Genomic DNA, 25,994 nt, shown 5'->3' with positions numbered 1-25,994 from the left:
ATTTGCGCAAACATTTCTCGTACAGATGACGTTTTCGCTAAGAGATCTCCGCCATGAATATTCGTTGCTCAATAGTATAACTAACCATGATTATTTTTACGACTACGGCCTCTTGTGAGAAGATCAACGAACCTGACCACTGGTTAGTAACCTGAATACAGTTTTGTCTATCGGAAGGCTCCTTTCTTATCAATAACCTGCTGTGGTGAGCTAGTGAATGCTTAGGTGAACCGGGGTAAATGTAAATTTGGGGCAAGTGTAACCTATGCCGTTAAATGCTTAAAATTCTCATTCTGTATGTTTTTTGATTCCTTCAATTTGTATTAAGCGAACGTTCTTAGGAACACAAAGACTACATTTAGTTTGTGTGTCATTTTGTCATTTAAATGTTTGTAGTGCATTAAATGCCCAAAATATAAAATTCTCATTCTGTACATAATACTTTAATTTCCACTTGCCCCAAGACATATTGTTATATTTTTGCTGCAGACAGGTACTAGGTTACACTAGACTACTAGACCCAGCCAGCACTGGGGGAAGATGTAATCTAAGAACCGACAAATATATTTTGTGTTCGTGGATCTCAACTTAATAACGCAATTTTTCACCATAGTTAGGTAAGGTATTGATGGTCACCTGTTCAAATTTTAATTTCAGTTCAGCAACCCCTGTTCACCTTATATATTTTTTTCTTCCGATAAGAGTAGAAAGAAATGTATAAAGACAAATTTTTAATTGAGACTGAATTCCTTAACCATGCAGTATTTGTAGATATTCAACACAGAAAAAGGTGTCTCATATTCTTCTCTTAAGGGGTTAGGTACAGCTTACAGCAGTAATTTTTTTGGAAATATTCAACATGTTTTTCCTCCATTACTGTATCTTGTGCAATAATGAAAATTGGTATGTGTAAAACACTGTCCTTCTGCTATATGAAAAATATATATACTTCAATTTTTATTGTACCTGAGTTTTTGAATGTACTTCACTCCCACCCCTTCTACTAAGGAAGTTCCAACTCCACACAGAACCAAGACCGCAGATAGTAAGCAGTACTGAGTTACTGAGTATAGTACGTTCCAGAAATATGTTCGCGTTTTCCAGTGACGAAAGAGCTTTCAATATTGAACCATATTTTCGCACAGGTACTGTCCGTTTGCCTACGTCGCATCCCGATTTCCCCCACCTGCTTCTGCTCGCCCCTCTGTAATAGCTGGGCTGCCTTAGCTCTTTTCTGAAAACATTAATTTCCTTTAGGAATTGAAGTTTACGTAATATTATACAGCTGTTTAATTTAACTTAAATAAAAGGGCCTCGTTAAGTAATTAACTGTCACGTGATTTCCTCCCTTTCTACAATCCTGCGGCATAACCACTTGGACGGACAGTAGATAGCATGTCTGAGCAATTGTATATTTTCGGGTCGGGCAGAAGTGAAGATTGAATTTACAGTACGTAGAGTAGGTACAGAATTATTTCAACATGAGTTACTAGTACGAAGGACGAAACTGGCAATTGGAATTAGATGCAATAGTCTATAGTGCGATAATATGCACAAAAGAACTGAAGCCTGTATCGAAATGAACGGCCACCATTTTCAAAATTGTGTTTAAATATTCATATTATGATTATTTTTCAATTTCACTTCTTTCTCTATATTGTACGCTAATGTGCTGTAGACAGTATAATATACACTGCATAATGAATACGTTCGCACGGATAACTCACTTCGTGAGTAAAAACACTTATTCTTAATACAGTACTGTACTTTGATTAAAGAAAAACCTAATGAAAATTATCAAACTCAAAATCGCGATATTTCCTAGTTTACGTAAATGGATGAACTACTTTTCTTCCTTCCTATACCTAGTAGAGTGATTTGTGTTTTACGCCAGTATCATCGAACTCCAGTCTTGGAGGGGGGAGCAAGCGGTGTTTCCGGTTCTCTAAAGGTATAGACAGGTTAATATTAAAAATGTTAGTAAAAATAAAATGATGTCTCTGTATATGTATATATATATATATATATATATATATATATATATATATATATATATATATATATATATATGTATATATATATTGGGTGTTCATTTCAAAGTATGTCATGACGTCACTGTTGATGAGTCAGCGATTTGGAGCGAGTTTCAGCTTTTGTGTCAGAGAAGTTGCCTATTAATCAAAGCGTTCAATCTGAACTTGAGAACGTGTACGGTATAACTTGAACGTCGTAGCAACAGATGGCGATCTGTACGGTCTGTGTGCTACCATAACCTCCTTCGAACTGTTTTACACGGCAACATTCCACAATACAAATCAAATGCTCCGTGTCCGTGTTGACCATCGAAGTTAATGTCAACAAATACGTAAGTAATCGTCTTAACCCTCTCTCCATATCCCGACAGTAAGAAAAAAACTCACCTCAATACATGTTTCGAAACAGTTCGCATTCCTGCCACTACCGACGTTACCGTACGTATCGGTAAGTACTCTTCTAAATGAACGCCGTACTTGCTAGGCAACTTCTCTGGCACATAAGTGATACACCTCTGCGGAAGTGTAGGAAGATTGAATTCTCTAGCTCATCGACTAGCCACATGACGGCATACAGCGAGCCATGACACACTTTGAACTGAATAGCCAGTATATATATATATATATATATATATATATATATATATATATATATATATATATATATATATATACGATTAAAAAAATTATTTTTTTTTTCGAAATTCAAAATGGTGGCAGCTCACTGTGCAGTGATGAAGCGTTTCCCTCGTAACTCATAAACTTGTTAACTTTTTCATGCTCTATTTTATTTTATTGCTGAAACTTATGTTTACAATATCATGCTTTTTCAACTATATTCCTTAATAAATAATATTTCTTTTTTTATTTTGTGTTAGAAGAAAGTATTGATATTTGATCATTTTTAAAATGAATTTATTTTTTTATCAAACAATCTATCACAGGTGGAGAAGTGAGTTTGCATCATATTGTAGATATGACATGCATAAATACACACAAAACATTTCATCACAGAATGTTTTATAGTTTTTTTTTTTTTTTTTTTTTTAGTTATGAGGGAAACGCTTCATCATTGCACAGTGAACTGAATAGTTAAAATATATTTTTTTTATATATAACAGAAGAACAGTGTTTTACACATACTAATTTTTATTATTGCACAAGATACAGTAATGGAGGGAAAAATGTTGAATATTTCCAAAATTTTACTGCTGTAAGCTGTACCTAACCCTTAAATATTTTATTTAAAGATTGCCAAATTTGGCCAATAAAAGTGAACATGGCAGAATCGAAGAGGAATTTGCAGGTTATCATTATGAACGGGGTTACCAGGGTTAAAGAGTGCAAGGGAAAAATACTTTTGTGAATATGGATTGAGTATAATTTTCGTTACTTTACACATCTGAATAGGAATTTAATTAGGAAGTTTCTATAGACATTAAGAAAAATCCCTCTTCTGTAAGACGGAATCCGTCATTTATATTTCGCTTTATATCGGGAACTGGAAAGATCTTTCATATTGACTATCACGATTTGAGAGAATATCTGCTTTGGAATCGTTTTTTCATATGTTTGACCCTATTCTTTTGTCTCCGCACGCGCTGCAATTCAAACGAAAATCTGGTCGTTCGACTAACATTGACCTGTCAGATGTCGGGTCATCGACCGTGTTGTTACAATGGGGATGAAATTCTATACGTTTGTCAAGACGAGCCAACCTTTCTGTCACATGATTGTCAGAGATAAGTACAGGATATCGATCAGTTGCATGTAGCAAAGGAGGAACTTTGCAACGAGTAGAAATGTTTGAAATGCACATTTGCGTCACTTGCAGAACGTTCGAAGTGACGGAGATTAAAGTTTTATATTTATACTTTGCTATTGTATGGAAATTAAATATACAGTCATAGCCAAATTTATTAACGTAAAAAATATTGCATTGAGCATATTTGTGTTACACAGACTGTTAAGGAAATCAATGCAAATATTTGTGGGGTAGGTAATAGAAGATAATGAAATATGCAAGCAATTATTTATGCATTTTGGCTTACGTCGTATGTTTTTATGCAGTGTAAAATTCCTATGTATTTAGCTTAATAAACGGTGTTATGTTGTGATAAACTGAGAACGACGGATCAATTTATTAAAGGTCTTAGAAAGCTGCGAGCGACCTGGTTCACAAGAGAATGACTAGTTGAGATAAGATTAGTTTTGTTTCGTTGTATGTCTGATCATGCGCACTGCTTCCTTTCTGGGATTTATAACGTATCTGTTCGACAAAACTTTTTTCTAAGACACTACATACATATACGCCTAAGTGGCGAATGGACGAAAGGTAACAAATTTCCTTCTACATCTTTGCATTCTCTATCCATTTCTTTGCCAGTCGACAATGAAAATCATTAAATTCCACACGCGAAATTCGCGCAGATCTTCTACAAAATTATGCTGAAGTGGAAGCGGTCCCTGCAGCCCATGTCGGAATAAAAAGTGGACAGAATAACCTTGATTATTGCATATCTAGTGGGACTTTCCTTTTGTCTGTTTGTCACGTCTAGAGTAGCATCTATTGAAAACTCTTCCACCTAGAAGTGTTAAAGATTACGAAGCTTATTCGTGATATAATTTTGAGTAAAAGTTCACGTGGACATCGTTTTGAACCTGTATAATTATGCAGTTATTTCTCATTTTGAGAAGTATATCACTGCGAACTATGTAATAGCCGAACTTCTACGGTCCCATCAAACGTATCAAGAACGAGTAATGGAGGTACTATAAATGCAAATAAAACGAAGACCATGGCCATAGGAAGAAAAATAAAGAAGGTAAACTTGCGAATTCTAAATGAGGCAGTAGAGCAAGTAGACAGCTTCATATACTTAGGGTGTACTATAAGCAGTGACATGAGCTGCTGCCAGGAAGTCAAAAGGAGGATACCAATGGCCAAGGAAGCTTTTAATAAAAAAAGGAGTTCTTCTGCGGACCTCTGGAAAAAGAATTAAGGAAGAGACTAGTGAAATGGGACAGAAACATGGATATTACGACGAAGTGAAAAACGACTAGAAGCACTTGAAATGTAGATATTGAGAGGAATGAAACTTGTGAGGTGGACAGACATACAGTAGAACCTCTATTATCCGTGGTAATGAAGGGGATGGACTGAACGGTTAATCGAAAAAATCTGATAATTCGTACTATGAAAGATTTTGTAATTTCCTCCATGGTCTTGTATTTAACTCACTATGTAGTGGATCAGAAGTTCATAAATTTAAATCTGGTTATAAACGACGGGTTTTTAAAGGACAAGGAAGCCCTTTGTAATGACTGTCTCAGAAAAGACAGGAATAAAGGCGGTCTCATGTTGTAGATTTACATACTTTTTTACTCTTTATCCTTGTTTTTTTTATTAAATCTAGCAGTTGTAACTCCAGTCTCGTATTCTGATGCGAGATGAGCCATAGTTTTTGTTTCTCAAACCATTCAATTATCTCCATTTTTTTTCGATACTTAGCACAACACGTTTTTTGTTAACACCCGTGGAAGACATTTTATATACAAGTTATATTATAGAACGGCAATTCGAACAGTAGACAATGCTGTGTAACGATAAAGGCTTGTAATAAAACACTATAGCAAAAACATAATATGTAGAACCTACTAACATAGTATAGTATATAGTATAGTATAGTCTAGTCACGAAGCTTGAGTTGTGAGGATACTAGGAACAACACTCGTAGACTGTGTCGGTACTATTTCGTAATGTCTGTAATGAGGCGGTAGTAGCGATAGTAGCGATTCTAGTGGTTAGCAACTATCTATGGATGCATATTCCCTACGTATTGAGCTTCGTGACTGCATGTACTAGATTGTGCTACTAATATGATATACAAAACAGTACTTCATATAAGTTATTTATTTCTGAAGAAAAAAAAAGCGCTAGATATAGACAGTCGGATAATCCGCCAATCGGTTAATAGGGTGACTGATAATCGGGGTTCTACTGTAATAAGAAATGAAGTTGTGTTGGAAAGAGTGGGTGAAGAAAGAATGATGCTGAAACTGATCAGAAAGAGGAAAAGCAATTGGTTGGCTCACTGGCTGAGAAGAAACTGTTTACTGGAAGATGCACTGGAAGGAATGGTGAACGGGAGAAGAGTTCGCGGCAGAAGATATCAGATGGTAGACAACATTAAGATATATGGATCATATGAGGAGACAAAGAGAAAGGCAGAAAATAGGAAAGACTGGAGAATGCTTGGATTCCATTGAAAGACCTGCCCTTGGGCTGAACACTGAATTATCAGATTAGCTCGCTTGTATTTAAAGTCGCATGCATATGATCAGGCGCATTAAAGCGTAATGTGAATATTCTAAAATATGCTGTGATGTCTTTGTGCACAAGAGACAGTCTCTCGGGTACAAACATTTTTATGAAGATCTGATTACTGCCTAAAAGCAAAGTTTTTCCTTTCGGAGGCTCGGGAAGTTAAAACTCTTACCTGAGAGTCGGCACTGAGCAGCAGTAAGAAATGTCAGTCTGTCAGTTCTACTTGCTCGCCGCCTTCGCCCCCCAGGGAAGTATCTCAGGCACTCATTTCTGATAGAGGCTAAGTAACCTTAAAGCTATGCATAATCCATCCGTCAGGATTAGATCAAAAGAAAAAATTCATGATCCCATCGGGAGTCGAACCCGCGACTTTTCTGTTTCTAACGCAATACCTTAATCACAATGCTACCGTGCGCCACGTATTGTGTCATACATATTGTGTAAATAAAATTACAAGTTATTCTTTATAGAATGAAATACACAAATATACTGTGCCGCTTCAAGAAAGGATGAAGGATCGGTGGAGCTGAGAAAAAAATTCTCTCCGGCGCCGGGATTCGAACCCAGGTTTTCAGCTCTACGTGCTGACGCTCTATCCACGAAGTCACACCGGATTTCAATTCTGATGCCGGATTGAATCCTCTCAGTTTAAGCTCCACCTCTTAGTTTCAGCTGGAGTCAGGTCAGGAGATCTTGGCGGCCAAGCAATGTCTCCAAATCGTGAAATTATTCGTCCTGGAAACATGTTTCGCAGACAGTTCATTGAACCATGAGCAGTGTGCGCTGATTACTTCCTATGGTGTTATCTCGAAAGTAGGGTGTATCGCAACAAGCCTCGGACCATCATCCAGCTGAAACAAAACGTAAGGAACGAAATTAGTGCCCTCGAACCTGTTTTGTTGGGGCGAGTTATGCAGAACTTTCATAGAAGATTGCAGGAATGTATTCGTTGCCGTGGAGGCTACTTACAAAATGTAATTTTTAAAAGTAATCAGACATTAATAAATTGCACTGTACTAGATTACTTCCAGTATATGTGTTTTCTTTTAGTTCGTCTTGAGTGTCCTACAACAGGGCTATAAAAACCGTCATATCCCACTGCCGCATCCTATATAACATTTAAAATATTAATTTCGTATTTAATGAGAATCGATCTATATTCAGCTGAACTTCTTACACAAAATGAATCGAAAATAAGCTCCATGAATGTCTGTATAACTTTATGAATAACAATGTGTTTGTTTGTTTGTTTCTTTGTTTGTTTCGAGGAAAGTTCTTGTAACTTACTCCTAGTTGATGTTCAGGTATTTCCCAGAAGAGACTGAGAAGTACTAAGATTAGCTATATCAGACTAGTTCTAAGTTATCTTTCGGTAATTTCGATGTGCCTTCTCCATTTATTGCTGTCAAACCATTCTCCATCCTGTAAATTTCATACAGTACGATTATTTAGTCCTGACAGTTGCCGATAATGTGCGCCTGGATCAGGCGAGTCCATTAATCTACGCCAAGGGGTGTTCAGGTTAGTCTGTCGTTTGCTTTCAGAGCAATCGGATGTCACACATGCGGTAGAGCGTTGTGTTTCTAGTACAGTTAAGTTGTACTGCATTTCTTTACTGACAGCTCTCTCCTGTCTCTCCTCCGGAACTCTCCCCACTACTCCTATTACTTCCCCTCTTTCGCGTCGCTGAGCTGTCAGGACTAAATAATCGGTCTGTAACTTTGAAGTAATGCTGTTTATTAAACAAAATTTCTTTGTTTACAGATAACGAATCTGAAGACAACATGAAGGTAGTTGAAAAGCCTGAAGAAGAGTCACCAGTGGTGAATGGACACGACTCCAATGCTGCAGATAGTTCTATCACAAACGGACACACCATTTTGACCGCAAATGGACATGAGGAGCAAGGCAATGCAAACGAATTGAATAGTGATTATAAAGCAGTTAATAGTGGTACATTATCAGTTTCAAAAAATCACGAGAGTAACATTTCAAGTGTGAATAGTGTAATCAGGGAGCAGAATGAATCTGACGAGAATATTGTGGAAAAGGGTGAGGTGGAAGCTACCAAAGAGAAGGAAAAAGAAGAGAAGAAAGATGACCAAGAGATAGTGTTAATTCAGGATTTGGGTTTCACAGTTAAAATCATGAGTCCTGGTACTGAACCATTTGACATACAAGTTTCAAGTATGGAACTGGTCCAAGAAATTCACCAACTCTTGATGGACCGGGAAGACACGTGTCATCGGACTTGCTTTTCATTGCAGCTTGATGGAAACACACTCGACAATTTTGCAGAATTAAAGAATATTGAAGGTCTGAAGGAAGGATCTGTTATTAAGGTTAGTATTTATGATTCTTTAATGATAGGTCATAATTTAATATTGTGGTTATTAGTGCCAAGAATTTCATGCATTTGCGTATTTTTCCATTGTATATAATGAAGTGCTGATTAATCTTCACGAATCATCAACATTTAAACTTAACAAACTCAAATTTGATGTTGCATATACAGTGAAACTTCCTAATAGCGGACACCGCCAGGGAAAAATTAAGGGTCGATTTCTAAAACACGGATGAAATCGTGGTTCCAAACCTCGGCTTTTGAACCGCGATCGAGGTCTGAATCCTTATGCGATTTCTAAAACGAAGTCGAGACGCGGCTTGAGAAGAAACCGAGGTTCGTGGGTTTTATATATGGCAACGCAGTTTAGAATCGATTTTTATTCTTGTAAACAGCGATATTGGAAAGGAATGAACATCGGGATTAATGTTTATATTGAATTGCACAAAGTCACATTCTTTTGTTCTTAGCTAATGTATTGTTATATTTACAAATTTACAGAATATATGTGCGTTTAAAATACTAGTATTACTTAGTATTTAATAGGGAACGGATTTTTGGGTATCAGAATGATATTGCCCAAATAATTAGCATAAATTGAGCGTTTATATTGTAGTTTATCATTTGTTCATAACTACTACCAATATTAACTACCTGAAAACCCGGTTCTAATGAATTAATAACCTAAATATTAATTGGATTAAAATTTCAATTGAAACTAAAATGTAGTACTGTATGGTTCTATTTTCACATATACTAGGCTAGTACTACGTGGAAAGCCCCAGTAGCATAAAACTTAAAAATAACAAGACAAAATCACGTTTGCTTTATATTTTTATAAGCCCACATCAATTTCGAGTATTAAATAAAATGTCCAAAATTACTGTAAAAACTAAGAATTAAGTTATATAGTCTTATGGGTATAAATTTATAATTAATATAAAATATTATATCTTACTTCCCTGAAATCAACAACAAGGTGTAAAAAAAATTGTCAACCCGCCGCCTCTTGCACTTCGTTGCAGATTGTTATTTAGCGTTCTTGCTCAATTTTGTGTTGATTCCTTCGAAAATCGAAATATTCGTCTGAAATTATCGTTGTTGTATAGTTACAAAGGATTATCCCTGTCACTCATCACTCTAATCTGGTGATTTAATAACGTAGAGACAAATTTTTATTTGATAATCATCCAGCTGATCTACTATCTCCATCTTGCATACATGAAGGCGTGGTTTTAAACCTACCCCAGCCGTGGTCTCTGCTTCAGACCATGGTTTCGAGCAATGGCTCAGAAAAATGAAAAAGATCTCGTTTTATAAATCCAAACGGAGTTTAAAGCCATGGTCAGGGTCTAGACCTCGTTTTAGAAATCGACCCTAAATGTCCGTTGTTGAGAAGTGTCCGCTATTTAGAAAATCGTTAGTATGTATACAGTAGCTACATTAAAATTTCTCATACATATTCAACACTATATTTTACAGTACAGTACAATAGACAGTGAAATTGTGAGATTGTTTACAGTATTCATCCAGAGAGAAATCTTACCAGTAAATGTTTTGTAAATGAAATAAACATCACTAACCTGAGTTTTTCCCACGTTAAACTTTGTGGCCAGCTCACGAACACTTAATTTCTCCTTCTCATTATGCTTTACAATATCCATTTTCTCTTTTAGTGACAAACGTTTACGTTTTTGTGACATTTTTAATGTGACTGTGCTTCCGAACACCCAACTTGACAAACTAAGAAAGTACGGACTGCTCACGTACAGTATCACAACTAACAACTGTGCTGCTTACCTTCAATAAAGTACAAGAACGATGATGATTGTTGCAAAGAATTCCGTTTAATTTACAACCGTCGTTTTTTTTTCTTTTCTTTCACGTTGTCCGTTATTTGGAAGTTTTAATTGTTGTTGGGATATATATTTCAGTGTCCGCGTCTGTTATTGAGAATGTCCGCTATTTGGAAGAATTTTATCATAAGGGCCAATGTTATTTTGCAGGGGAATTTTAAAGTGTCCGCTATTGAAAGGAGTCCGCTATTGGGAAGTGTCCGTTAAGGGAAGTTCTAACTGTATTTGCATATTTTTACTTTTTTTTTTTGTAAATTCATAATATTCATGCTATTTATATTATTGTGACGTGTTTTTGCGCTTAATGCCATCAAAGCCGATTTTATGTTGCATAAAAATGCATAGTTTGGATTTTTTCAATAAAAATATCATGTTATTCTATTTTTGAAAACTGATATTGACTGAAATTATGATAATTATTTTCCCCAGAAAAGTATTGAACATTTCGCGGCACACCTAGCAAATCTCACGGCACAGTAGTATAACACTCTCAACAATAAATATACTTAAGTTTAATCTCATCTAGTTTGATCTATATTATTATTATTATTATTATTATTATTATTATTATTATTATTATCAAGCTGCAGATTTTTAGGCACTAAAACAGTTGAAATAGGCAGGCAAAATAGGCATTCAAAATTCTAAAATAGGCATTTAAAAAGGCACTAACAAATTTCTAATTCTCAACGGCTAACACGACCACAGCGTAGCATTATACACTGCTTTCTATAGTAATGCCATTATGGCAGTGAATAATTAAATATTCGTCCAAATGTTGTAATGAGAACTGATGTCTATTGACTGTAAGAATGTTCTTAAATTGGGAGAAACTCCCTTCCACTTCACATGAAGTGATGGGGCAATAATTCAGGGATCCAATCTCAGCTGGGGACCACACCAGTGGGAACGCAGTAATGTCAATCAGTGCTTCTGATGACTTTTACTTTGGCATATCTCCACGGTATACAGCAGAAAACTTAACTCCATACTCAATTCACGAACTCACAAAACGGATACACAGTTTAAAACAACTACCCTAGTCAACTACTACAATGATTCATGCCGCTTTCGAAATACATTTTTTCTTATTGGTTGATTTTAAATTATTCGATTGCTCCGCGCTCTGCTGGCAGTAAAATGTAACAGTTCTATATCACTTCCCTCTGCTAGATAAAAAAGAAACAAATTACAGATTCAAAAACTATCGATAGAATGGTCAGTAAATTCAAGTATAATATATAATACGGATATTTAGGCAACTTTTAGGCATTTATAAGCAGACATGCATTTACTAGTTAAATAGACAATTATAGACACTACAGAATTCGCATATAATACTCACTATGTCTTAAAATGGATGTGCAACCTAAAATCTTCCGCCTTCAGGTTAAGGATTAAAATAGGCATATAGGCATAAATCCGCAGCTTTATTATTATTATTATTATTATAAGTCCGCCGAGTTAGCTCTCTGGTAGCGTGTGTGTCTCCAGACTAGCCGGCCCGGATTCGATTCCCGGCGGGGTCAGAAATGTTCATGTAAAATTTCTACCTTGGGACTAGGAGAAATGGTGGTGCACTACTTCTGATCACTAGATTGTGCACCAATATGCCTGGGTTAAATCCCAAGTCTCTCCGCAGTGCATATGAAGAGAAGTCATGTCACTGTTGATAGTGATTCGTCCGTCGGACGGGGACGTTAAGCCTGGCGGCCCCCTTGGTGCTTTTCGACAGGAGTAGGCTACGTGGTGGCACCAGGTTTCCCCTTCTCCCTTCCTCATCATCATCATCACTCATTCCAGACAGTACACGAACACGTACACATACACTCACCCTAGTACATGAAATAGCTCTCCACAGATACAAATCATGTACAGGTGGCCCGCCGAAGTGGTGTACAACTATAAAATGGATCACAGTGCCATCTATCCGCATATGCGGAACCCGAATCACTTAAAGTGAAGAAAAAAAAATTAATCAAACTCCACTAAGGAAGGAAACAGTACATTTAATCCTTTATTACTTTAGAAATAGAAGAAATACGTTTACAAACAAATTACTTCAATGCTTCCAAACATATACTACGTACAAGAAAAATTAAAAAAAAAAATAATCAAACTCCACTAAGGAAAGAAACAGTACATTTCATCCTTTATTACTTTAAAAATAGAAGAAATACGGTTATAAAATTTAAATTACTTCAGTACTTATAAACATAGAATAAGGACAAGAAAAAAAAATAATAATCAAACTCAAACACGAAATATTAATTACTATTATCAATCTCACGTTCTCTCATTCAGCTACTGTAGGTATATAATTAAAAGTGGAAGAAGTTAGACATATTAATACAAAAGGGGCAGCAGACCACAACTTCTGTTGTCAGTAACTTGGGAACCTTGGAGTGTTGCAGAATTTAGCTCTATTTGGATACTTAAGTTTACGTAATTAATTTTCATCTGAGGTGGATAAAAATACCAAGACCCATGTGTATCAGACAGTTTTGGAGCCGATACTACTACAGTAGAACCTCTATTATCCATGGTAATGAAGGGGGGAGGGGCTGAACGGTTAATCGAAAAATCGGATAATCCGTACATAACAGATTTTCGTAAATTTAGTGAATAACGTTTACAATCTCGTAAGCTCCTCTATGGTCTTGTATCGAATACGCTAGGTAGTGGATCAGAAATTCACTGATTTAAGTCTGGTTGTTAAGTCTTTGTAATGGCTGTCTGTTGAAAGATAGGAAGAGTGGACGTCTCATGTTGTAGATTTAAGTACTTTATACGCTTTAATTTGATTTTTATTAAACCGCAAACAGTTGTGATTTCAATTTCGTATTGTGAGATGAGACACAGTTTCTCGTTCCCCAAACCACTCTATTTGCACTTTTTGATACTTAGTAGCCTGCAACACGATTTATTTTGATACTCGTGGAAGAAATTTTATACAGAAGTTATACAGTACGACAACTTGAACAGTAGACCGTACTGTGTAAGGGCAAAGTCTTGTAATAATCCCCTCTCGAAAAAATAATGTGCTAATATAAGGTACAGAGCTTTATATATTTCTGTAGAAAAAAAAAAAAAAAAAAAAAAGCGAGAAAGACAGTCGGATAATTTGACAATCGGTTAATAGGGTGATGGATAATCGGGGTTCTACTGTATATGGTAGCGAGAGTTGGACAGCGACGAAGAACGATATAAGTAAAGTTAACGCAGTGCAAATGAAGTGCCTGAGAAGAATAGTAGGGAAAACACGAAGGGACGGGGTAAGAAACGAGAGGATAAGGAAGGGTTTACAATTGCCACCCATAAGCAAGAGAATGGAAGACCGACAACTTATTTGGTTTGGACATGTTACACGGATAGAAAAGCACCAGAAACCACGCCAGTTCTTGGAGGCTAGGCCGCGAGGGAAGCGACCAAGGACCAAGGACCACATGGGAGGAGGTGATGAAGCAGGTCGCGGCAAGCCGAGGGAAAACATTGTATCAACTCCGCAGCCTAGCCAGAGATAGGACAAATACAAGAAGTGGGTCGAAGGCAATCCCCTAACACTGCGATAGCAGCACAATTAGGGAAGAAGAAGAAAAAGAAGAAGAAGAATTTTCATCTGTGACAGAATCATCAAGCTGACTGATCCCAGAAGTGAACCTGACCCCTTTTAATCCGACCATCCGTACTCCGTATCTCATACATTATTATCGACGCCTCTGTTGGAGCCGTAGATCTTGAAATTGAACAGTGAACAAATATGAATTGTCTATCAGTAACTTTCTCTCTACAATAAAGTATTTTATTGAACATTATTGAAGAAGTGCTGTGATAGAATGGAAATTTCGACAGAATAGGTGGTGAATAAAATTTGTGGTATTGGACCTACGAATGTAATGAGAAGATAAATAAACAAATGCTTTTATTGTAATAAGTTCTGGACCGTGTAACTGCATGTTTAATATTTATAATTTGGCAGTTGTACGAGTATGTATGATCTACGTGAACTTTATTATTTACCAGGATTGTATGCTTTCCAAGCAGGACATGAACATAGCTTGATACATGTGAAGAGTGCACTGGAAAAACAGTCAAAGTTACAATTCTCCAGGGGCGTATTTTGCGGGCTACCGGGGCTACCGGCGGTAGCCCAAGGAAATTACAAAAGAAAAAGTTTATAATATAACATAATGTAATAATTTTGTATTATTAGTTTTACCATAGTAATTAAAATTAAAGTAATTGTTAGATATATTTTGTGTAATAATAGGGTCAGCGGTAGCCCAAACCCTTTAACCATTATACGCCACTGCAATTCTCTTAAGGGTAATATAATCTAATTCAGTATATTACCACAGTCTAGCACTGTATATATAGTGCTGATCACCTTACTTAATACCATAAGAGTGAAACTTCACCATTCTTCCCCTATTACTACATATGCTAGTGGATTATAGTGATGTTATAGCTCTCAGGTTGAATTTTCTTTTACCAACTTCGTTTCGAATTTCGAGTATTGACAAATACTACAACTGGCAGTTATTTTCTAACTGTTATGTTGGGAGCAACAATTTCGGTTTGCAGTAAAGGAAACTGATGGAAATGCAAACAAGTAAATATATTTTTAGGTTCGGTCTCACGAATCGTGAACTGTTTAGTCAAAGCAATGATTTTAATCTTGCCAGACAAAATATATTTTAATATTAGATTATACTAATCCTAATTACCAACATAATATGCGAGAAGTCCAGGAGGAAAATATACTATATCATAAATTATTGAACCATTTAGGAAATACCTTGCAACATAAAAATGAGATCTGGCAAATAAGCAAGACATTGTTATTCTTAATACTGTATTATTATTATTATTATTATTATTATTATTATTATTATTATTATTATTATTTCAGTACGTAGCATTGTGATTTTACCTCTCTTTCGTGATATCTGATATTAGTTGGTAACACTGAAGAGACGGCCAAATTAGATTTTTAGGAACTACACTTACGTGATCCTCACTATACAGTCACGAAGCTCAATACGTAGTAAATATGCATCCATAGATAGTTGCTAACCACTAGGGTCGCTACTATCGCCTCATTACAGACAATGCAAAATAGTACCGGCACAGTCTATTGTTCCTAGTATCCTCAATAACTCAAGCATATTACCGTAAAATTTATTGCTGTTCCTAATGAAAAAGTAGAAAAGGAAGACTGTATCCGTGGTGATAATTCTCTTTTACCAGTTTTGATAAGAAATACACTAAAGTTTGCAGTAATATATTAAATTAGATGATGACATCACCGTTATGAGCATTGTGACTTTGATTGTTTTTCCCGTGTGCTATTCATGTATATTTTACTGTTGTGATGCACTGGCTCGCATGTGAAACGATTTTCAAAAGTGAAATATTGAAACTAGAATATTTTAGCGATCACCAAATGAAGTAAGTGCCTTCTTATTAAAGATATGGTGCTATTAGAATGAATGATATATCTGATAAGTTCAAGGCGGTTAGCATAAGTTAGGTGACTGTGCAGTGCATATTCATATGAGAATGGACAACCTAAGAAAGAGAGAGAGAGAGAGAGAGAGAGAGAGAGAGAAGAGATCTTATTATAGTATAATGCCAAGTAGTTTGAACAATATTATACTGTACGTTTGTAAGCTTGTGGTAAATTATAGATGGTTTCAAATTTAGGCCTAGTATTGTTTAACGTTTTAACATACTTAAAACTTTATATCGTGTTAAATCTTATCTACAGAGTGATTCAAAGCGCCAATATTTCTCGATAACAACTGGGTGTTTGCGAAAAAAAAAATCGTAATAAAACCTGTATAAGCCCCTAAACAATTTATTGGTGTTACTTACATTTTCCAGGACAAACAGGAAGTAGGAGTAACCAGGGTCGGCTTTTCAATTTCAAATTAGAACCTAGGTCATGTAAGCTACCATTGGGTAGGACTTTTGAAAAGAAACTGCTTTTACTGAAGCTTTTTTTTTGTATCTTTCATTAATTACTCACAATCAAGGAATACGAAAAATAAATCATAAATACTGTATGGTATATCCCTCTGATTGAGGTTCTGGCTGATATGTAGGCCTACATCTATTATCAGGCATTACATCTCACTTGACAATATCTGTCAGAGGAAAAACAATTGAATCGGTCAGTGGAATAAGGACTGAAGTCCAGAGAAGTAAATTTTTCAGGAGACGAAAAAAACATCGTGTCTCCTAAATCATTAGACCAATACTAACAAACATTTTCAGAGTTGTAGGTCATAATACACCATTTTCATTTTTTATTATAGTAGGTTACTTTACGACGCTTTATCAACAGCTTAAGTTATTTAGCGTCTGAATGAGATGAAGGTGATAATGCCGGTGAAATGAGTCCGGGGTCCAGCACCGAAAGTTACCCAGCATTTGCTCATCTTGGGTTGAGGAAAAACCCTACACCATTCTGACTAATAATGAACATTCACGTGTGAATTTAATAGTATGGGTAATAAATAGGGTGATAAGTGGTGGACTTCGATCCTTATTACATTGTTTTACTACGCAAGTGTGAAAGACAGGCACAATAATCTGAAATTGTGAATTTTATTTGTTGAATAAGTTGTATTTTCAAAATACACACATCACTTAAGCTAATTGTCTAGGAAAAAACAGGATATGACACCAGTATGATTAATAATAATAATAATAATAATAATAATAATAATAATAATAATAATTATAATAAAGAAATTAGGCCTCTTTCAATGTAATGAGAAACTGCCTTCTGTCCTCACTCACTGCCATCATTCTGAGTCCTGCTACCTTCCGCACCCTTAATACTCTGCAAGTACTGTTGTGCATTCTCTGATAGATATTTCAGGAGTTTAGATACATCATGTACCTTTGCACCTTTAATGGGCAACTGCCTGTGATACAGCTGTGGTTACATTGAGGTTGGAAGTCACGTTATTCTTAAGGAGATGAGAGCTGCTCATGACCATTTCGCTCATTAATTTACTGACCTCTACCTGGTGTTTGTGCAAATGATGATATTGGAAAATCTTGTATTTTGATACCTGAAACATGTCACTATTTTGAGATGCGCTTTTCTTGAAAAGCTGTGTGAAATATCCATCGAAGTCTTTGAAATCAGTATGTGTCATTTCAACAACTTGGAAGTGACGTTTAACAATTTCAATCCATTCACTTGAGATCTCCACTTTTTCCACCTGCAGCACCTCCATGAGACACTGTCCGAATCATACTAGTAACTCGGCCAATACAATAATGTCCAAAGTCCCGGACATTGGAACTTGAAACTTTTAAGCCACTGTAATATGATAACGAGCATGGATATCGGTCATTTTAATAGTGCATAATGTGCTCCTTGCCTTTAAGAGTAAATTGCACTCAAAAAATCATTTTCGGCAAAACTTGGACTTCGGCCCTTATTCACTGACCGCTTCAATTGTTTGTATACATCTGAAGTCTGACTAGTGTAATATGTAGCTAGTTGGCGATGTATACAATGGAGGGGCAAAGGAACTGGCCACCCTACCTCATTATCTCCTGGCCTAGTTGCCTCATAAGTGGTGCCTTCTTGGTATTGCTTATGAGGTTCAGACCTGTCTTTGGACAGTTGACTAAACAAACAAACAAAAATATGGTATCTCTATTTTGGTTATGAGCCATCCTGTGAAAACAAAGTCTCCTTTGTGTACAGTACTACAGTACAGTAGTGCACTGGCTGGGTCAGTGCCATTCAGTAGATTGTTTCCGAGTGAAAGCACATGGCAAATGAGTACACCACCGTAATCAGGTAAACTGACTACTACTCGGTACTAGTACAGTACAGGTATTGCAGGCCTTGAAAAGAAGTGAATTGACAACCTGCAAGTCAGTTTGGTGACTTTTATTTTGCATTGCGGAAATCAATTGTTTTTTTTTCCCAATATCAGTAGTCTTCTACCTATGATTGTGCTTTTGGAAAATGTCTTTTACAAGTGAATAACCACTGTTCGACTTGCTGCTGATACTTGGAGAATGCCGTTGGAACTGTAGAACAGCCATGTATGTTTACACAGAGAGCTATCCACAGTGTGGCCATCATTTTTATAATGTTTTCCAACATCTTGCATATTGTGTGCACACAACCAGTCTGGTGCAACCAAAGGCGATAATATCAGAGAACCCATGAGGGATGAGAAAGCTGCTGACGTCCTTGCTGTAGTGGTGATTAATCATCACGATTCCACAAGGGAGGACTGCCCACAACTTAGGATTGCACCACAGTACAGTGTGAAGAGTTATCAGTGATGATCATTTCCATCCATACTATGTCCATCTTCATAAAAAATTTGGGAGAAATTACTTCCAGAATCGCATTGACTCCTGCAACTAGTTTGTAGAAAGAACAGTGCTTTCCAACACAGCATTCTGTGTTCAAACGAGTCCACTCTTTTAAAAATAATAGGGAGGTAAACATTCATAATCAGTTGTGGTTAATCCACACTGGCTACTTCAAATGGATGACGGCTTGTGTGGAGCTTCAACATATGATGAATGATCTCCTCGGACACTGTGTCATAGGATTTTAAGGGGATATTAAATGGTGCAATGTACACAGACTTTCTCAACATATTGTACCAACTGCTTGGTGATGCTTCTCTCGCCGTAAGGTTAACAATGTGGCTTCAACAGGATGACTGTCCAGCTCATTTTTCATTCATTGCTCGACTATTTGCTGGCCAGTTATTCCCTGGACGATGGATTGAACAAGGAGGACTGATGGCTTGACCACCCTGTTCTCCAAATGACTTAATTGTGTGAGGGCAAATTAAAGAAATAGTCTACCAGATGCGTCCAACAACAAGAGAAAGTCATGAAAGCAGGAATTAGGGCAGTCAGCAGTGCTGAAGTCTTCTGAGTAATTCAAGACATGAGAAGGAGATTCACGGCCTTGTTTAGGATTGGGTGGTTAACATTTTGAGCACTGATAAAGAGTTTTGTGCGAGAATGAGTGTTCTTAATATTACAACAATTTATTTTCCTTTATCACAGCACATCCCATAACTAAAACATAGATATTTACAGTTTATTTTTATTTTTTCTTTGTTTGTGAATGAAGAAGTTCTAACGAAAGTTGATTCTTTTTAAAAGTCCTATCCAAAAATACCTTATGCAGTCTAGCTTCTAGGTTACCCCTACTCTCAGTTTGTCCTGGAAAATGCAAGTACCATCAATCAATTCTTTACATAGTTTTTTTTTTTTTGCGTGCACTCAATATCGCGTTGTTTTCGAGAAAAAAGGTGATATGGATGCCTTGAAGTATTTGGCATATTGAGTAGTGTTTGCCACCTTCATAATGTGAATATATTAGGAAATAAGCTGAGTCCAAACATTGGAATTTATCTATCTGTCTGTCTGTCTGTCCACAGTATAAAGAAGATATACTGTGGTCTATCTATCTATCTATCTATCTATCTATCTATCTATCTATCTATCTATCTATCTATCTATCTATCTATCTATCTATCTATCTATCTATCTATCTATCTATCTATCTATCTATCTATCTATCTATCTATTTATCTGTCTGTCTGTCTGTCTGTCTATCTATCCTAATCTAATCTAATCTATCTGTCTGTCTGTCTGTCTATCTATCTATCTATCTGTCTGTCTGTCTGTCTATCTATCTATCTATCTATCTATCTATCTATCTATCTATCTATCTATCTATCTATCTATCTATCTATCTATCTATCTATCTATCTATCTATCTATCTATCTATCTATCTATCCTAATCTAATCTAATCTATATATCTGTCTGTCTGTCTGTCTCTGTCTGTCTGTCTGTATTTATTTATTTATTTATTTATTTATTTATTTCACGGATGGAAATAATAAAATTACCTTGCACATCACTATGGACTACCAACTCGAAGGATGTATGGAAGGATGGATGGATGCATAAATGCATAAATAAATAAAGTGATTACCTAATTAATCAATTAATGGTTAACTTATTGGTTGATTGAATTTGTTTCGGTTTGTTTGGTCATTGGAGGGTGTGTGAGTTGGTTGTTCAGTCTGTTAGTTATTACTTACAAATGGCTTTTAAGGAACCCAAAGGTTCATTGCCGCCCTCACATAAGCCCGCCATCGGTCCCTATCCTGTGCAAGATTAATCCAGTCTCTATCATCATACCCCACCTCCCTCAAATCCATTTTAATATTATCCTCCCATCTACGTTTCGGCCTCCCTAAAGGTCTTTTTCCCTCCGGTCTCCCAACTAACACTCTATATGCATTTCTGGATTTGCCCATACGTGCTACATGCCCTGCCCATCTCAAACGTCTGGATTTAATGTTCCTAATTATGTCAGGTGAAGAATACAATGCGTGCAGTTCTGCGTTGTGTAACTTTCTCCATTCTCCTGTAACTTCGTCCCGCTTAGCCCCAAATATTTTCCTAAGCACCTTATTCTCAAACACCCTTAACCTATGTTCCTCTCTCAGAGTGAGAGTCCAAGTTTCACAATCATACAGAACAAGCGGTAATATAACTGTTTTATAAATTCTAACTTTAAGATTTTTGGACAGCAGACTGGATGATAAGAGCTTCTCAACCGAATAATAACACGCATTTCCCATATTTATTCTGCGTTTAATTTCCTCCCGAGTGTCATTTATATGTGTTACTGTTGCTCCAAGATATTTGAATTTTTCCACCTCTTCGAAGGATAAATCTCCAATTTTTATATTTCCATTTCGTACAATATTCTGGTCACGAAACATAATCATATACTTTGTCTTTTCGGGATTTACTTCCAAACCGATCGCTTTACTTGCTTCAAGTAAAATTTCCATGTTTTCCTTAATCGTTTGTGTATTTTCTCCTAACACATTCACATCATCCGCATAGACAAGAAGCTGATGTAACCCGTTCAATTCCAAACCTTGCCTGTTATCCTGAACTTTCATAATGGTATATTCTAGAGCGAAGTTAAGAAGTAAAGGTGATAGTGCATCTCCCTGCTTTAGCCTGCAGTGAATTAGAAAAGCATCAGATAGAAACTGACCTATACGGACTCTGCGTCTGTTGGTTATTACCAAAACAAAAGCGAGAAATTCCTTGAACTTGAAAAATGATATCACTATGTATATCGAATACTTAGTCCAGATTTGAGAGGCTATTTTCTGGGGGGAAAAAAAGGCACATTTATTACATCAATAATTTTTTATTTTATAACTATTCAAAGATTTTTTTAATTTTTATGTTCAGCATTGCTTATGTTTATGTTTCTAAATGAAAAATAAATGTAAGTTAATAAGGTGTATTTCTTTATTTTCCAAATCATGTCGCGACCCCCACTTTCGGAACCACTGGCTGCTGATTATATTATATTATATTATATTATATTATATTATATTATATTATTGCATTACATTACATTACAATTATTATTATTATTATTATTATTATTATTATTATTATTATTATTACTATTAATATTACTATTACTAATTGAAAAAAGTATAATGAAATTTTTCTGTTACCGTCATTAATGTAGGCTAAGTTGTGTGAGTTGCTTTACAATGCCATGTCTTGCATAACATTTTCCTGGTTGGAACATGAGAACTACAGTGCATTATGTGAAAGCAACTTAGAGCTTCTTTGCCATTGTAATTAACATACAGAAGGTACAGTATGGCAAACCAGGGTCTGATTAAGCTAATCAGTTTGTGTGCGTGTGGGTACATGTGTAAAGTTTTTTTATATATATGTGTGTGTGCACAACGGATTTTTTTGGTTTAATTCTGAACACTGACGATAATGATAATGTTATAATTGTTTTCAACAATCTCCTTTCCTTGGATATCTGCCATGTATAGGTCTACTCTCGAGATTTTTAATCATTACAGTATGTATAATACATCGCAATGGAGATTTCATTCTTTCTGCCAGTCATTAAAAAAAATGTTATATTCCCTGAAGCTAGATATCGACTAATTCTGAAATTGGTGGCTTAAATAACAATTTACATGTATCACCATATTTTGAAAAGTAGGCCTATGTTGCTAAAGGTACATTATGTAGACAAATAGTGGATAAAAACTCATGTAATGTCATCCACTATCACTTCCGTGTTTCCAAATATCTCTTTTTATTTCGTTAATTGTGGAAAAGTTAACATATGAAGAGGAAACTCTTACTTTGTTACACCATTTTCAATTTGATTTGATCTCACATAATTTTAGACTAACTTAATTTCTTATATAGGAATGCAAATTAGAAATGCACTGTTTTATTAGGCTATGTATTTGCATTAAATCTTTTCAAGTTTAATATTTCATTAATTGCTTAAATAAGCATCGAAGTTACAAAATAAAGAGTGTCTGATCACTATATAAGAGATAACGTGATTTAAATGTAATAATAATAATAATCTGAGGCACGACGGCCCATGACCGACCAGCCAGCTGCTAGGCTCACGTCTACATGCCAAAGCAGAGACGGACGATCATCCAACCAGAATGGAGGTCACACAATAGCAAAAGCAGACGAAGAAATTTTAATAATAAGACACATTGGACAATGGTATTATATTTCACTCAGACTTTGACATCGGTGAAAAATGGAAACAAACTAGACCTACTAACTCTGAATTAAAATTTCAAAAGTAATAAAAGTTGTATTACATGGCGACAGCACTGTACTGTTACTACAAAGAAAGAAGAGGATGATACATAATAGTCATTACACCATCTATTTAAATCAAATTTCATTCTAATGCCGAGTCCATGGAAAGCATGGGGCTTTACCTCCATGCCCCCCAAGTGCCTTCATGGCGTGTGACGGGGATACCTTTACCTTTACCTTTTACCTATACATATAGTTTAATTTTAGTAGAGTGTGTGTGCATGTGTGTGTGATTGTAGGCCTATATGTATGTGTGCGCAAAGCAAAACAATAAAGGAAAAGGGAATCAAGATGAAATTCTACAAAGCAGTAGCTTGGTAGTTATACCCAGTCTAATATATACAGTCATGAAGCTTGAATTGTGAGGGTGCTAGGAACAATAGACTGTGCCGGTACTATTTCGCATTGTATGTAATGAGCAGGGAAAGGATTTATATGTAAATACATATTTACTTATAAAGCTAATATAATTTATATTTTGCATTATCTTTATGTTTCACAATGTGTAGGGTTGAAAAATCCTACTTTTATTTTCCATATTTTTCCATATTTTAGAGTTTAGTACATATTTTCGTTAATTTCCATATATTTTCCATATTTCATATAAAACAGTCCATATTATATTAGGTTTAACAATAAAACAAAACAAAATTCCATTAACTTTTAAAAATACATTTCAACAATAGAGATTTAAACACATGTTCAGTAATCCCTTTAACATCAGAGTTATTTGAAAATTAGCAGTCCTATCAACAATGGGAAAGTAAGTTACAAAACTGTATTAATTTAATTTAAAATTTTTAACAGACTTCAGTTGTGCAGCTCAACAGTTAAATGCCAGTCAGAGTACACATAGGTTCAGTTTTGTAAATCATACTATAAAGACGGTAAATATGCCAAAAGTACGTCATTCAGTCAATTTAAAATCAAAACTAACAAGTTACATTTCAGAATTTAAAGAAGATGGTTTATCAACTGACAATAAAATATTATTTTGTAATTTGTGTCAGTGTGCAGTATCATCTACACAAAAGTTCCTGGTGCAACAACACGTTACAACTAGTAAACATCAGGCCAACAAACAACTAAATTCCAAGCAGAGACAATTGTTTTTAACACAACCAACAACATCGAATGTAAGATCTGAGTTTAACATCGACCTGTGCCGTTCTCTCATCTCTGCTGATATTCCTCTCTACAAACTAAAGAATAAGGTCTTCAGGGAATTCCTTGAAAAATATACTCAACATACAATCCCGGATGAGTCAATACTTAGGAAGACGTATGCTCCATCCATCTACGATGAGACAATACAGAAGATAAGAGATGAAATTAAAGATAGTTCAATTTGGGTTTCCATTGATGAGACTCCCGACAAAGAAGGTAGACTTGTTGGTAATGTAGTTATCGGTTTGTTAAGTGAACAATATTCTGAACGAATTCTTTTACATTGTGATGTTCTAGAAAAGTGCAATAACAAAACTATAGTTAAACTGTTCAACGAAGCTATGGGTATCCTGTGGCCAAAGGGTATTATGTACGATAATGTGTTATTCTTTATTAGCGATGCTGCCCCTTATATGGTCAAAGCTGGACAAGCATTATCTGTTGTATATCCTAAATTGACTCATTTTACTTGTGTGGCGCATGCATTTCATCGTGTGGCAGAAGTGGTCAGAGACAATTTCCCTAAAGTAGATTTGTTGATTTCATCAGTGAAAAAAGTATTTCTCAAAGCTCCCAGTAGAGTTAACGTGTTGAAAGAAATGTACCCTGAAATTCCATTGCCACCAAAGCCAATTTTAACTAGATGGGGTACATGGCTAGAAGCAGTTGAATATTATGCCGAACATATAGACTCTATTAACAATGTTCTCCTTGCATTGGACTCTGAAGATGCAGTCTCAATTGATACTGCGAAAACAGTTACCTGTGACATAAGTGTGAAGAATGACTTAGCTCACATTCAGCATACATTTTCATGCATCATAAAAACGCTCAAAAGTCTCCAAAATAGGCACCTTTCACTATCTGAAAGTTTTGAAATTATAAATAGTACTGTGGAACAACTGAATCGTGGTAGAGGTAAAGTTGCAGATGCAGTAAGAGCTAAGGTGGACACTGTACTTTCAAAAAACCCTGGATATGAAGAACTACAAAAGGTTGTTGCTGTGATGAGTGGTGAATCAACAGTGAAGATTAACTTGGACTTATCCCCAGCAGACATTGTGAAATTGAATTATGTACCAGTTACTTCTTGTGACGTCGAACGCTCTTTTAGTCAGTATAAATCTATCCTCAGAGACAATAGAAGAAGATTCACTTTTCAGCACTTGAAAGAAATGTTTGTAACCTATTGTTATGGTAACAGACAATAAAAATTGTGTTTTGTTGAAACTACATTGGAAGATAAGGTACGTCCATTATATTTTTTGTTTAGTTTGATTAAAATGTACCAATATTTAACGTACATAGTCATTTTTTTATAATTTTAAGTCCATATTTAATTCCATATTTTGGTAAAAATCCATATTTAATTCCATATTTTGGTAAAAATAACTACATATATATTTACATATTTCATATATTTTTAGTCCATATAAATCCGTTCCCTGGTAATGAGGCGATAGTAGCGATCCTAGTGGTTAGCAACTATCCATGGATGCATATTTACTTCGTATAGAGCTTCGTGACTGTGTATGCTAGACTGTGGTTATACTA

The 25,994-nt window shown here is 35.6% G+C and overlaps 1 protein-coding gene across 3 annotated transcripts in view; it reads left to right on the top strand.

Moving 5' to 3' along the window:
• The window catches only part of clu (clustered mitochondria protein homolog), a 238,153-nt gene that overhangs the window by 159,490 nt on the left and 52,669 nt on the right, over window positions 1–25,994 (top strand). For all 3 annotated transcript variants that reach the window (XM_069828090.1, XM_069828091.1, XM_069828092.1), the window contains exon 2: window positions 8,125–8,702. In XM_069828090.1, coding sequence (XP_069684191.1) covers window positions 8,125–8,702 — 578 coding nt within the window. The remainder of the gene's footprint in view (window positions 1–8,124; window positions 8,703–25,994) is intronic.

The sequence above is a fragment of the Periplaneta americana genome, chromosome 6, assembly GCF_040183065.1.
Source record: "Periplaneta americana isolate PAMFEO1 chromosome 6, P.americana_PAMFEO1_priV1, whole genome shotgun sequence".
Taxonomy (NCBI): domain Eukaryota; kingdom Metazoa; phylum Arthropoda; class Insecta; order Blattodea; family Blattidae; genus Periplaneta; species Periplaneta americana.
The sequence above is the reverse complement of the archived record's forward strand: the minus strand, read 5'-3'. Positions and strand labels throughout refer to the sequence as shown.